Source organism: Gossypium hirsutum, chromosome D12 (assembly GCF_007990345.1).
Source record: "Gossypium hirsutum isolate 1008001.06 chromosome D12, Gossypium_hirsutum_v2.1, whole genome shotgun sequence".
NCBI classification, from domain to species: Eukaryota; Viridiplantae; Streptophyta; class Magnoliopsida; order Malvales; family Malvaceae; genus Gossypium; species Gossypium hirsutum.
This window is the reverse complement of record NC_053448.1, coordinates 4,092,172-4,106,312: the sequence shown is the minus strand read 5'-3', so window position 1 is coordinate 4,106,312 and position 14,141 is coordinate 4,092,172. Positions and strand designations below refer to the sequence as shown.

At 34.3% G+C, this 14,141-nt stretch overlaps 2 protein-coding genes across 5 annotated transcripts; both read left to right on the top strand.

Annotated features, from left to right (window-relative positions):
- Window positions 1–811: 811 nt before the first annotated feature.
- On the top strand, window positions 812–4,582 carry LOC107944997 (uncharacterized). Of its 2 annotated transcripts, none has more exons than XM_016878815.2 (12): window positions 812–1,018; window positions 1,557–1,675; window positions 1,825–1,930; window positions 2,445–2,543; window positions 2,658–2,723; window positions 2,830–2,946; window positions 3,187–3,261; window positions 3,599–3,701; window positions 3,819–3,866; window positions 3,950–4,071; window positions 4,171–4,272; window positions 4,339–4,582. In XM_016878815.2, the coding sequence occupies exons 1-11, from the start codon at window positions 956–958 to the stop codon at window positions 4,270–4,272; spliced, it is 1,020 nt and encodes a 339-aa protein (XP_016734304.2). In that variant the 5' UTR covers window positions 812–955; the 3' UTR covers window positions 4,339–4,582. The 2 variants fall into 2 exon arrangements, with proteins under 2 accessions (XP_016734304.2, XP_016734297.2); XM_016878808.2 differs by having other exon boundaries at window positions 4,323–4,582.
- Window positions 4,583–8,038: 3,456 nt separating this feature from the next.
- Window positions 8,039–13,428, top strand: LOC107945013 (coatomer subunit alpha-1). Of its 3 annotated transcripts, none has more exons than XM_016878821.2 (4): window positions 8,039–8,264; window positions 8,361–8,626; window positions 9,442–9,936; window positions 10,181–13,428. In XM_016878821.2, the coding sequence occupies exons 2-4, from the start codon at window positions 8,419–8,421 to the stop codon at window positions 13,126–13,128; spliced, it is 3,651 nt and encodes a 1,216-aa protein (XP_016734310.2). In that variant the 5' UTR covers window positions 8,039–8,264; window positions 8,361–8,418; the 3' UTR covers window positions 13,129–13,428. The 3 variants fall into 3 exon arrangements, with proteins under 3 accessions (XP_016734310.2, XP_016734311.2, XP_016734309.2); XM_016878822.2 differs by having other exon boundaries at window positions 8,076–8,264; window positions 8,375–8,626; XM_016878820.2 differs by having other exon boundaries at window positions 8,077–8,264; window positions 8,348–8,626.
- Window positions 13,429–14,141: the final 713 nt, after the last annotated feature.

Sequence of the window (14,141 nt, the reverse complement as noted above, 5' to 3'; positions counted from 1 at the left end):
AGTTATTGAAAATCTTTAATGTGACATCTCTTATTTAGATTTGTTATCGGAATTGGTAAGGGAGGTTGTATTAATTTATTTTTTACAACATTCAGATAAAAAAAAGCCAATATTCTCTACATTTGTAATTAATAAAATAAAAACAATTTTTTTTATAAAAAAACAAGAATATATGAAAAATATGTATCTAAACTATGTAATTTTTTTTATTTAGGTACCCGTCACTATTTTAGGGCTCAATAGTTAACTCTTATTAAAAAACAACTTATGAACCAATCAAATTATAAAATTTGATATTTTTAATTAAATAAAATATTTAAAATTAAGTTTAATAAAATTTAAATTAAAAATAATAATCTCTCAATCTTTCTCCTTCCATCTTCATATTCTCTACAAATATTAAGAACTCAAATTAAGAAGAAGAAAAAAACCTTCCTTTTCTTTATTTTGAGCCATGGCAGGTTGATTTTCTTCTTCAAATTAAGAAGAAGGAAGGGGAAAAAAGAGATTAAATTTTTATTTTTAATTTTATTTTAGATATTTTTATTAATTAAAATACCACGTGTGATATTTTGGTTGATTTAAATTTTTTTAAGGGGAATTAACAGTGATAAGGAATAAATGAGAAAAATTACATAATTTGAATACTTATTTTTATATAAAGCTAAGAAAAATACCAAGTTGATTTCAGATGGGTGGCAATAACATTGTTCCACTTTAGCCCAAGTGTACCCTTCAAAAGACGCCCGATTTGGCCCACTTAGCAGCCCAAACCATAGTTAGCTAGACTGTGCGGTACGCGACGCGACTTCGCGTGAATGTCACAGCCAATCACCTGCGGTATAATTTCAATGAAGGAGAAAAGAAGATTTGGTTCATGGTTTTAGCTTAGGCAGCTCAAGCTTGAACGGTCTCTAGCGCCTCTGCTCTGCTCTACTCTACCGCCATTTCCCGAATGGCTTCAATCTTTACTCTTCCACGTCCGACCCTTTCTTTTTACTTTCCAAAATATCGCAAGGTATTGTCTTGTGAAATTTGTCTACTTTCCATCTTTGGGTGCTTGAATTTTGCTTGTTTTAGGTTGAAAGTTACTACCCAAATCCTCTTAACACGTTCGAATTGCTTCCGTTCATGTCTACTTTTTTTTATTTTTTATGATAAGGGTACACATCTTTCAATGAAACTGATTATTTTATCCTCTTTAAGTTTCCTTTTTTTAAAGAAATCTAAAATGTCCCATGTAATAAGGAAAGGTTTGTGGCTTTGAGCTACCAAGTTTGAGTATCACTATGTGTAATTATAACACGTGAGTTTCCTGTTCTAACAGACGGTATGTCATGTTTCTGTTTTGAATGATTTTTCTCGGTTCTTCTTCGTTAGTCGTGATTTATACTGATTTGATTCTCTGTTTTAGTTGTTTGGATATATATATAGTTATATGGTTATATAGTTATATGGTACTTGTTATTGTATTTGTAATAGTAAATTTTTAAAAAAAATAATCCCATGGTGTTAATTATCTCAAATTTTGTTCTCTGATTGAATTTATTAAATAGGTGTTTAATTGCAATGTATTGCAAAGTCCATTCCTTAAAGATTGGAACCTTGGGCTTTCCAGAAAGGAGAGGTTCGAACCCTTTACTTCAACAGCTTCCATAGAGTTGAGGAGAAGGAGGTAAAATAATTACGCCGTATTTTTCATTTAACGGAACTCCAGTTTCATAATAACATCTCAAAAACTTTTCTTTTTTTTTTGGTGACTACAATTTGATCTGGTTGGTAATGTTATATTGATGGTTAGTATTTTGAATCCTCATAAAACAGGAGAACTTTGATCTGTGCAGTCAACCAAGATGCCGAGAAAGCTTTTAAGAAGACTGTAGAAGTGGATAGACTCATTGATATGCTGAGGGAGGCAAACCCGAGTGAAGTAAGCATTCTTTTCCCTTTGTAAACCACCTGCAATTTCATGTGCATGTATGTTGGTAGAGATTCCATTATGGCTATTAAGCTAAAGTCTGGAGAATGGATTTTCATATTTGCTCCTTTAAGGAACAACGGTTTTAGTGGCAAGTGTGTTGATTTGGATGAAATGTTTTAAGGGGTCGTGAACAAAGACCATAACACCACTATCCACCTAATAAGTTTGGATGGAATTCGAGCTTGGGAATAGCTTGCTATTAATCTTTTACTAGTAAATGAAAATGATATGCTTGCATTGATTTGGTCTTCATATGCACTGGCTTGTCACTTTGGGCAGCATTTTGATCTATCTAACCATGCTTATATTGAATTATTCATACTTGACATGTGGTTCAGTTCTTTCTATTTCCCAAATTAATTTGGATGCTATTACTTGGAGTTGCAGATTGTATGTGATAGTGCCTGCTTACTATTTTTATTTTCTCATAACATTGTTTTTGCTGGCTTTTTCATGTGGACAGCTTCAGAAACTTGTCGTTGAAAATATCCTTGCGTTCAATGAGACCTTCTGGATACGACTTGCTGCAAGAAGTGACACCTGCAAATCCGATGATGATAAAGCACGGTTTTTGAGTTGGTTAATTCTAATGTTTCAAAATACTTGTGTGTTTTGACCTCATTATAGTCAATACGTTTTGTAATTCTTATATAGATTTTGTTTTTTCCTCCTGCAGAAAGATTATGAGGAATTGGCTACTGCTGTAATGAGCATAGTCGATCGCATTGTTCACAAGACCCATGTACCTCTCTCTTTGAGATAAAAAGGAAAAGAACTTTGGTTACTGGAAAGCTCTGTTCTTTCCTTTGTCACTATTTCTAATTGATTTTTTTTTCCATTTTTGACAGGAAAAGATTGATTCAGCAACCGATGTTCTCAAGGAGATCTTGGAACCTGTAGTCAACGAGGAGGAAGAGACTCCTTGGCCTCCTAAAGATCCCGAGGCTCTCAAAACAATGGAGAAAGTATATTAGAAAATATCATCAATCTGTTTTTGGGGTCTATATGGATGATTTACTTCTATGTTTCAGATGCTTGAATAATTTTCTCAGACTTAGTTTTGTTTCATCTATATCACCCTTAAGATAGGCAGCTGAGATACTTAATTGAAGCAACCTAGGTTTTTGACACTAGATACGAATTGTTACTTTGTATCTTTTATTCCACTAAAGAATTGGTTCATCTAAGAATATTTTCCTTGTCAGAAAGTATTTCAAATGGAGCAGGAAGGGAAACTAGACGAAGGTTTCCTTGCAGAAGTCAGCGCACAATTACGGCAAGTGAGTACATTCTGCGGCCTATTTCATTTTGTTTTGATGGTAATAAAAACCGTTCTGCTTGTAGCTTAAGACGGTATGTTAATACATCGACTCTTCTTGAGTCTGTCCCGGTGAAAGAAATTGTTATGGATATTTCATGCTCATCTATCTTATCTCTTTTGGACCATCAACTTATGTTGAATTGCTTGAATTTGTTTATATCTGAACTGACACTGTACTTCTCCGAAGTTTCAATGGTATATATGATTATAAAACTTCGATTACAACAATGCTGAGGTTCACCTCGCCTCATAATGTATTTACTTAAAATGGTAAGATATGTTTTAGTAATTTGCAGGCGAAAGAAGATGCGGATAAGCCAGGCCTTCAGGCTATGTTGCAAAAGGTTCTGCAGCTCTATGCTTCTACAGTTCTTTCAAAGCGTAGTTATGCGAAGAAAGGCAATACTCTTATCTTTTCATTGAGTTTTCCATGCATCACCCTTTAGTCACAAAGCTATGCAGCAATTTTTAGTTTCTTGATTATGAGACATTAAGCAATATATATTTTCGGTGCAGGGAATGAAGTGTTGAAGGCTGAGCAGTTTCTCGAAACAGTGATAAAAGGTTTCCTTATCTTGTTTAGCATCATACATCTGATGACATGATATTATTCATATTTATAAATGAACTCTTGAACTGTTTTTCAGCTCCTGAGCAAGAATGGAACAAGCTTTTAATTGATGGATTAGCTGTTGGTAAAGGAGAAGTTTCAGCAGAAGATTTTTATGCTGTAATCAAGAAACGGATTGAGCGGACTTTAATCCGAACTGTAAGAGACACCCTTTGCCTTGACTTCCTATTGGCTGTAGATTCACTCTTTTTCCCTTTTCACTCCACTAATCTCTCTCTCTCTCTCTCTCTCTCTCAGGAGGGAGGCTCGTACCAGCAACGTATTCTAACTGAATATTTAAAGGGAATTGAATCGAGAGCAGAGGAGGTTGTCCAGTTTCTTCAGGGCAATACAGCATAGGTATTTTCAGCATGCTGAATATATGAAAATTATTCTACCCCTTAAAGAAGAAATGGCAATTTGCAGATTTGGAGGCATGAAATGTACATTTTCTGAACAGTTCTATTGTGCAACAATGAATGCTCTTCTAGAAGCTATGGGAGTATTGGAGAGTTCCAGGCAGTGTTATCCTCCATTGATCCCCTTCCTTGATCTCCATAATTTTGCTTCTGATTTGATTTTTGTGTATACGTAATTAAGCCTCAAAACCATGTTGCTGACTGAATCACTGTAATTATTAGGTAATGCTATAATGCTATATTGCTATGAACTGAACTCTCAATGCTTTTTGCCATTTTCCATTTCATTGCTTATTTCGGTAATGATTAATTGCTTTGGGAAAAAAAATAAAGGTTAAAATATGCCATAGGTCCCTGTACTCTTCACAAATTTTAAATTTAGTCCCTGTACTTTTTTTTCTTGGAATTTAGTCCTACTTTTCAGATTTTAAATTTTGGGTCTAATTGTTAACATTGTTAAATTTGTTGGTGTGGCATTTTGAAATTAAAATAAATTATTCATTTAATGGCAATGTTATTAAAAAATGACTAATAAACTTGAATTTAACAAAATAATTTTAACAGTTAAACTTGAATTTTAAAATTTAAAAAGTAATAAAACTAAATTTGATACCGGTTTTTAGAGAGTTATGGAATATTTTTAGAGACTAGATATTAAATTTTAAAAAAAATAAAGAGAAGTATGGAATATTTTAACCAAAAAGAAACCATAACAGCTTGATTTAATACCGACTCTGTTTTTGACATTGGTTTTTTTGGGTCATACCGTACAAGTCTTGAAAATATTGAGATTGACCTGTATTTAATAGAAATGCGAGTAGTAGGTACAACTCTCTGCAGTCATTTTGATGACACGAGTTGCCATGTTATCTTTTAATCCCTCCTTCAATGTTGTATTGAAATTAATGTTGCGGTATAATGTAGTCGATTCATTTAGAACACATTTTGTTTTATAAAATCGCTACTTTTTTGAAGTTTGATTATTATAAAGACAATGCAATCCCAAGCATGTATAGATAAAGAATAGGACAAAAATTAGATTGCAAATGCTGGAACTCAAACCCGAACTCCTAAAATTATAATGAACACATGACATCATATCAATCGTAGGATAATGTGAACAGTTGTCAAATCGTTAGAGTCTTTTTTATGTTGAATAAAATATTCTCAATCTTCTACAAAGAAAATGATAATAGCGAGATCCTCTCCTTTTTATCGATAAATTATTATTATTTTTAAAAATTTTATCTTCAATATTTTAAGATTAGTATAGTACAATAATTTGGACTTTGAAAAGTTGAAAACTGTTTGTTAAGTATTGTATTTGTATGATATAAAGTATTTTTTTTATAAAAGTAGATGCTATAAAACCAAAATTTCATTATCCAACAGTTGCAAATATTAGCATATGTGAGCATGTAATATTCTGACCAAGTTTTCATAACCTGGTCAATTAGACTATCAATTTGTCGGTTCGTCTAGTTAGACCGGTCCGTTAAGTTCAATTAAATAAATCATTAAAAATTTCAAAAAAAATTTAAAAATTAAAAAAAACGGTTCAATTGGTTCGTATCGATTTTCAAGTTAACCAATCTAATGACTTCCCTTGGATCGGTACCCTTGTCAATTCTCGATCTAACGGGTTGATCCAATCCAATTCTAACAACAATAATTCTGACTACTATTCCCATCATCCAATTATTGATCTAATGACATGTGTTTATTTCAAATTCAGGAATTTAATTTCTAATATCAAAAACCAATATATGAATTTTTTAATTTATATTCGTTTTAATATTTTATAATTTTATTAAAAATTGTAATTTTTATAATTTATTACAACTTATTTTGAATTTTTTATAAGTTTTATAATTACTGAAAATTTTTATAAGTTTTATAAGTATTAATCATATGTATACTTTTTTTTTTATGAATCTTATAACTTTTTTATGAATCTTTTATATTTTTTAAAAGTTTATAGAAAGTTTTTAATATTTTTATTTTTAATATATTTTTTAAAGTTTTTTAATTTTTTATAGTTTTTTTATGAGAAATAATAAGATTAATTTAAAGGTTGCCATGTGTCATCATCTAATTGACCCGTTAATTAATTTTAACGATTAATGTGATCAAAGACGAAAGCCATTAATAAAGGGGTTTAATTGATTTTTTTATTAACAATAAAGTTTAATGGAGTACAAATTTAATGAATGGGTTTAATTAATTTCTTCATTTTATCTTAAGGGCCTTTTGTACCTATAAACCTAAAAAATATTTATAATGAAATAAATGCATTCATTTTGAATCTTAATCCTAAACATACATAAAAGAAATGTTAATTTTATCCTAGAAAATTGTTTTTATTTTTCCATCTACATGGGAAAATAACTTTTTGCTGACAGAGTCTTAGCTTGGTTGGCATCAATATTATTGTTAGTGCAGGAGGATGCGGGTCCAAGCACGCTAAAACATATTTATCGTCCTATTTAAAGGTTGGAGAAAGACTATTAATAGTTCTAGGCACATTTGTATCAAAAAGAAAATAACTTTCATACCAAAGCAACTTTCAAGGGAATGTTATGTTCGATTGGTAAGAAAACTAATTTTCACATACTAAATATTAGAATCACATTCCAACCAATTAAATTATATAAAAAATGATAACTTTCCATCGTACCAAATGACCTCTCAAAATTCAAGACCTCAATCTTTGTGAATGATGCAAATGAGGTGATACTTTATTAACCGTAAAAGTATCACGGATGCCCTTATATTAGGAGTTGAATTCTATTTTGTCCCCTCTACTAAAAAAAAGGGAAAAATTAATTCTTGTACGTTAGATCAAAGAGTAGGGGTGTTCAATCGGTTAACCGACCCGAACTACCATTAACCAACCCTTTTAAACTCTTAACCGTTAATCGAAATTTTTTAATTGCTAACCGAATTTTTTTTAAAAAAAATTAACCAAATCGAATTTTTTCGGTTAATTCGGTCGATTAACCGAATTAACCAAATTTATATATATTATTTTTGGTTAAAAGAAGTATAAAAAATATAAAAAAATTAACCGAATTAATTGACCGATTAATTTATACTTCCAAAAAATTAACCGAACTGACTGACCCCGACCGAATACTTATATATTATAATATTATTTATTAAGTTCGATTAATTCGGTTAACCGACCGATTTCGAACCTAATTAAAAGTTAACCGAACTTCTAAAAAATTATTAACCAACCCCGACCGAATTAATTCAGTTAACCGACTGATTAACCGAATTCGATCGGTTAACCGAATTAATTCAATTTTACCCGAAATTTGCACATCCCTATCAAAGAGCAAACTGGTCATTTTGTAAAAAAAATCATCTATTTTTGTTGTTAAAAATTGATTCCTATACGTCGGCATAAGGTACACATGACACTTCATGTGTCACTATTTGATTATTCTGCCAACCACATCAGTTTTTAACAATACACATAGATGAAATTTTTAATAGAAAGGACCAATTTACTGTTTAATATAATATATAGGGATTGATTTACCTATTGTTTTAATAAATGGGGCAAAATTCAATGGTTGTAATATACTTTTTACCCTTTCTTAGCATTTCCTTTTTAAAATAAAATGAGATTATTTTCGTTTTTACCATGTTTAACTTCATAAGTTGTCGGGTAACTGAAGGTAGTATCAACCTTTTAACCTTCACAAGAAAACGTCGTCGTAAAAACCGTGAAATGGGAAGGGAAGTCTCCTCCGTCATAAGACTATACAGAAAAATCACAGAAGTTGCAATACTGGCACTAAAAAGGGCTCAGATCTTAAAGAAAACAGAGAATCGAAAACTCTCTCTTTCCTTTTTGAATAAATCCGAAGATACAAAGGCGCTTTCATTTTTGTAATTAATTTTAGATGCTGAATCAGATCTAAGGTAATTTCTAATTTCTTCTTATCTATGTGTTCAATATACAAATCTGATTATCCCTGTTTGTTTACGCGGAAAAATTTATTTAGACGTTGGTTTTAGTTCGATTTCTGCGGAGACTTAGCTTCCGGAGAGAAAGGAAAAGAAGAAGAAGAAGAAGATGTTGACGAAGTTTGAGACGAAGAGTAATAGAGTGAAGGGACTGAGTTTCCACGCTAAGAGGCCTTGGATCTTAGCTAGTCTCCACAGTGGCGTTATCCAGTTATGGGACTATCGAATGGGAACCCTGATTGATCGATTCGACGAACATGATGGCCCTGTTCGCGGCGTTCATTTCCACATGTCTCAGCCTTTGTTTGTCTCTGGAGGTTCAGATTTCATTTCTTTTCTCATTTTATATTTGTATATAAGTCTCGTTGATTATTTTACTGATCCATGGATTTGAATGTGAAATTGTGATTTGTGATGGTTAATTGGGATTGGATTAGCTTAAATCCATATGACATTTAAGAAATCTGGTGTGTATGAGCATTTGGATCTAGATTTAGTCATAGAGACTTCATATACTTGAGCTTGGTTTAGAAATTTTAGATCTGACGTTCTAGAGCAAATGAATGTCAGTGCAACAGTAGATGGATTTATACAGTATGCATTCATGACATATATTATACATTTTTTCAGTGTGGTTTTATGTGTACTACGTGGTACTGCCAAAGCTTGAATCTATTTGTGTTTTGAGCCTTTTTTTTTAGAAAATGAAAAATCTTCTTTCACAACCTAAAGTAAGCAGAAATATCTTCTACTAGCCCATAGTCCTGTGATTAGTCGCTATGTCAGCTGCAGCAGGTCAGTTTTGTACCTTACATTAGCTTGAATGTCCTCGGCAGAACAGATTCCTGAGCTGATCACAACTTATGAACTCAACAAATTTATTTCACTTTTTGCTGACAACATGTGCATTTGATATTAAACTTTTATGTGAGTAGATTATTCCAGAAAAGGTATACTGTCTGTGTTTATTTACTTGAAATTTTCTATAACCTGAAAAGATGGGCAACTAAGGTCAGAATTTGAAAAACTTTATTGGATCAAAAATTTCCATATGTACTATGACTGTTTTTAGAAAGCGTAGGGTACTTGTGCAATACAAATGATATGAATAATTGATGGTTTCTTTTTTCAGGGGATGACTACAAGATAAAGGTCTGGAATTACAAGTTGCATAGATGTCTTTTCACCCTTCTTGGACATCTGGATTATATTCGTACTGTGCAATTTCATCATGAGCATCCGTGGATTGTGAGTGCTAGTGATGATCAGACTATTCGCATTTGGAACTGGCAGTCACGAACTTGCATTTCGGTGTTGACTGGTCATAATCACTATGTTATGTGTGCTTCATTCCATCCTAAAGAAGACCTTGTTGTGTCAGCCTCCCTTGATCAGACTGTTCGGGTCTGGGATATTGGTTCCTTGAAAAAGAAGACTGCCTCCCCCGCGGATGACATTCTACGGTTGAGTCAGATGAACACAGATCTTTTTGGTGGTGTTGATGCAGTTGTTAAGTATGTGTTGGAAGGTCATGACAGAGGTGTAAATTGGGCTGCATTTCATCCCACTCTACCTTTGATAGTCTCTGGAGCAGATGATCGCCAAGTAAAATTATGGCGCATGAATGGTAATTATAGTAAAACTTTATCTTTCTCCAATGTATATTTCGTTTGCCAGATGTATCGATCAAAGCTTGTTGTCAAGTATATCTATTGGCCAATTAAAATCTTTGTAAGAACTTACCTGATGGTTTTCTTTTCTTGAGCTTGATGTATGACACATGGCCCTTGATATGTTCTCATCTTTTGTTCAACTGGAATTTAGACCCCTGAATTATTGTGGAATTGAATAAATTGTTTAATTGTTTGCAGAGACAAAAGCTTGGGAAGTGGATACCTTGAGAGGGCACATGAATAATGTGTCATGTGTTATGTTCCATGCCAAACAAGATATCGTTGTATCTAATTCCGAGGATAAGAGTATTCGCGTGTGGGATGTAACAAAGCGAACTGGACTTCAAACTTTCCGGCGAGAACATGACAGATTCTGGATTCTTTCTGTTCATCCCGAAATGAATGTTTTGGCAGCTGGACATGACAGTGGCATGATTGTATTTAAGCTAGAGAAAGAGCGACCTGCTTTTGCAGTGAGTGGGGATTCTCTGTTTTATGCCAAGGATCGGTTTTTAAGGTATTTTGACTTTTCATCTCAAAGAGAGACACAAGTAATTCCAATTCGGCGTCCTGGTTCTTCAAGTCTGAATCAAAGCCCAAGAACTCTTTCTTACAGCCCTACGGAAAATGCTGTTCTTATCTGCTCAGATGTGGATGGAGGATCTTATGAATTGTATGTGGTACCAAAAGACAGTTCTGCTAGGAGTGACAGTTTGCATGAGGCAAAGAAAGGTCTAGGCAGTTCTGCTATATTTGTGGCTAGGAACCGGTTTGCTGTTCTTGACAAAGGAAACAACCAAGTCTTAATCAAGAATCTAAAAAATGAGGTGGTGAAAAAGAGTGGTCTGCCTGTGCCTACTGATGCAATATTTTATGCTGGAACAGGTAACTTGTTGTGTAGGTCTGAGGATAGAGTAGTTATATTTGATCTCCAGCAGAGGCTTATTCTTGGTGATCTTCAAACCCCTTTTGTGAAGTATGTTGTTTGGTCTAATGACATGGAGAGTGTTGCTTTGCTCAGCAAGCATACCATTGTCATTACTAACAAGAAGCTTGTGCATCAGTGCACTCTTCATGAGACAATACGTGTTAAGAGTGGAGCTTGGGACGAGAATGGTGTTTTTATTTACACCACCTTAAACCATGTAAAATACTGCCTTCCCAATGGAGATAGTGGAATCATCCGAACGCTTGAGGTTCCTATATACATAACTAAGGTTTCTGGCAATACTATATTTTGCCTGGATCGTGATGGGAAGAATAAGACTATCATCATTGATGTTACCGAATACGTTTTTAAGCTATCTCTGCTTCGGAAGAGATATGATCATGTTATGAGTATGATACGGAACTCCCAGCTTTGTGGTGAGGCCATGATTGCTTATCTTCAACAGAAGGGGTTCCCTGAAGTGGCACTCCATTTTGTCAAAGATGAGAAAACACGCTTTAATTTGGCTCTAGAGAGCGGGAACATTCAAATTGCCGTTGCATCAGCCAAGGAGATCGATGACAAAGATCATTGGTATAGGTTGGGTGTGGAGGCCCTTCGCCAAGGCAATGCAGGTATAGTGGAGTATGCCTACCAGAGGACAAAAAACTTTGAGAGGTTGTCATTTCTTTACCTCGTTAATGGTAACATCGAAAAGCTGTCCAAGATGCTGAAAATTGCAGAAGTTAAGAATGATGTTATGGGTCAGTTTCACAATGCTTTGTACCTGGGTGATATACAGGAACGAGTTAAGATCTTGGAGAATGCTGGTCACTTACCTCTTGCTTATATTACAGCATCTGTCCATGGGCTACAGGATGTTGCTGAAAGGTTAGCAGCTGAGTTGGGAGATGATGTCCCTCCTTTGCCAGAGGGTAAAGAACCTTCGTTATTGATACCTCCAACCCCTGTTACTTGTGGTGGTGATTGGCCCCTTTTGAGAGTCATGAAAGGCATATTTGATGGTGGATTGGATAGCATTGGCAGGGGTCCTGTGGATGAAGAGGAGGGTGAAGAAGGTGATTGGGGTGAAGATCTTGATGTGGTTGATGTTGATGGTATACAGAATGGTGATGTTAGTGTAAATTTCGACGATGGGGAAGTGGCTGAAGGAAGTGAAGAGGAGGGTGGTTGGGACCTTGAAGATTTGGAACTTCCCCCTGAGGCAGACACCCCAAAGGTTTCTGGCAATGCCCGTTCTATTTTTGTGGCACCAACTCCCGGTATGCCTTTAAGTCAGATTTGGGTTCAGAAATCTTCTCTTGCTGCTGAACATGCTGCAGCTGGCAATTTTGATACAGCAATGCGTTTGCTGAGCAGACAACTTGGCATAAGAAACTTTTCTCCTTTGAAATCCTTGTTTCTTGATCTTCACACTGGCAGCCATAGCTATCTTCGTGCATTTTCATCCGCTCCAGTTGTGTCGTTGGCAGTTGAGAGGGGATGGAGTGAGTCTGCTAGTCCTAATGTTAGGTGTCCGCCGGCCCTGGTATTCAATTTCTCTCAGTTGGATGAAAAGCTGAAGGCTGGTTACAAGGCCACAACAGCTGGAAAATTTACTGAGGCACTCCGGCTCTTCCTCAGCATTCTTCATACTATTCCGTTGATTGTTGTGGAGTCAAGGAGAGAAGTTGATGAGGTCAAGGAGCTAATTATTATTGCCAAGGAGTATGTTCTTGGTCTGCAGATGGAGCTTAAGCGAAGAGAAATGAAAGACAATCCAGTACGCCAGCAGGAGCTTGCTGCCTACTTCACCCACTGCAACCTTCAATTACCACACCTAAGACTTGCCCTGCTGAATGCAATGACTGTCTGCTACAAGGCAAAGAACCTGGCTACGGCAGGTAACTTTGCCCGGCGACTGCTAGAAACAAACCCCACAAATGAGAATCAAGCGAAGACAGCCAGGCAAGTACTTCAAGCTGCTGAGAGGAACATGACAGATGCTTCTCAGCTGAACTATGATTTCAGAAATCCATTTGTGACATGCGGGGCAACTTATGTGCCTATTTACCGAGGGCAGAAGGATGTATCGTGCCCATATTGTACTAGTCGCTTTGTGCCTAGCCAGGAAGGGCAATTGTGTACAGTGTGTGATCTTGCATTGGTCGGGGCGGATGCATCAGGGTTGCTGTGTTCTGCTTCACAGATACGATGAGGCAACAAAAGTTGGATCCACTTTTGAACTTAATCCTGCTGATCCTTTTAGCTGCAAAACCCATCCTCAGCGATCAACTCATATCTGCAGTTTAAAAGGTCAGATTTTACTTTAGAAATTATTGAGAACTGAAATTAATTTGTTTGTGCTATTTCCTTCTGTTTTGTCTTTTTCCGGCTTAATAGAGTTCATTATGATTTTCGTATGTAAGAATGAATTTGGATTTATAATTTTCTGGATATTCGCGTTTTTTGTGTTTTCATAGACCAAAAATAGAAGAGTCACGGAGGCCTTGTTAAATGATGATTGTTAGTCACAGTTAGCACTTATTATCTGATTCTTCGTTTCTCATTTCCTTAAAAGAGTATCCATGTCTTGACATTTACTTGGATGCGAGTACAAGGTACGATTATCTAAACATGATATATAAATATATTTTAAAATTTGAGTATATTTTATGTCCAACACTCACGTTGAAATTGATTAATTCAATCTTTATTCATTTGATATTAGTGATAATGAACATTGTATAAGCGTGACTGTGAACTTTAGAAATTTCATCAAGCATGTGATGAGTTAAAAATCTAACAGACCATACGCGTTATTGATTGATGAAATATTTTGCTGCTTTTGTTCTATTTACAGGTTTCTTTTATCAGATCTGTTGAGTTACATTATTAACAATTAGAGCTGAATAAAAAGGTTTCCTGTGTAGTGTTCTAAAGCTGATTTTGATTTCAACTAAACTCAATTTTATTTTTCTTTAATTGATTATTAATTTTAATTTTTATAGTGTAAGAAATAAATATTTTATATTTAAAATAGTAAAAATAAATTAAAAATTTTAAATGAAAAGTTATTAAAAAAAAAGAAATACTATGTAAGACTTACTAATTTTTTTATTTACTTAAAAAAAGACAATTTGTTTAAAATATGTTTACAGAAAAGACTTTAAAATTTAATCAAAAAGGTCATAAAACAAAGTTTAGTTTGTCAAAATAAGTTAAATTAAA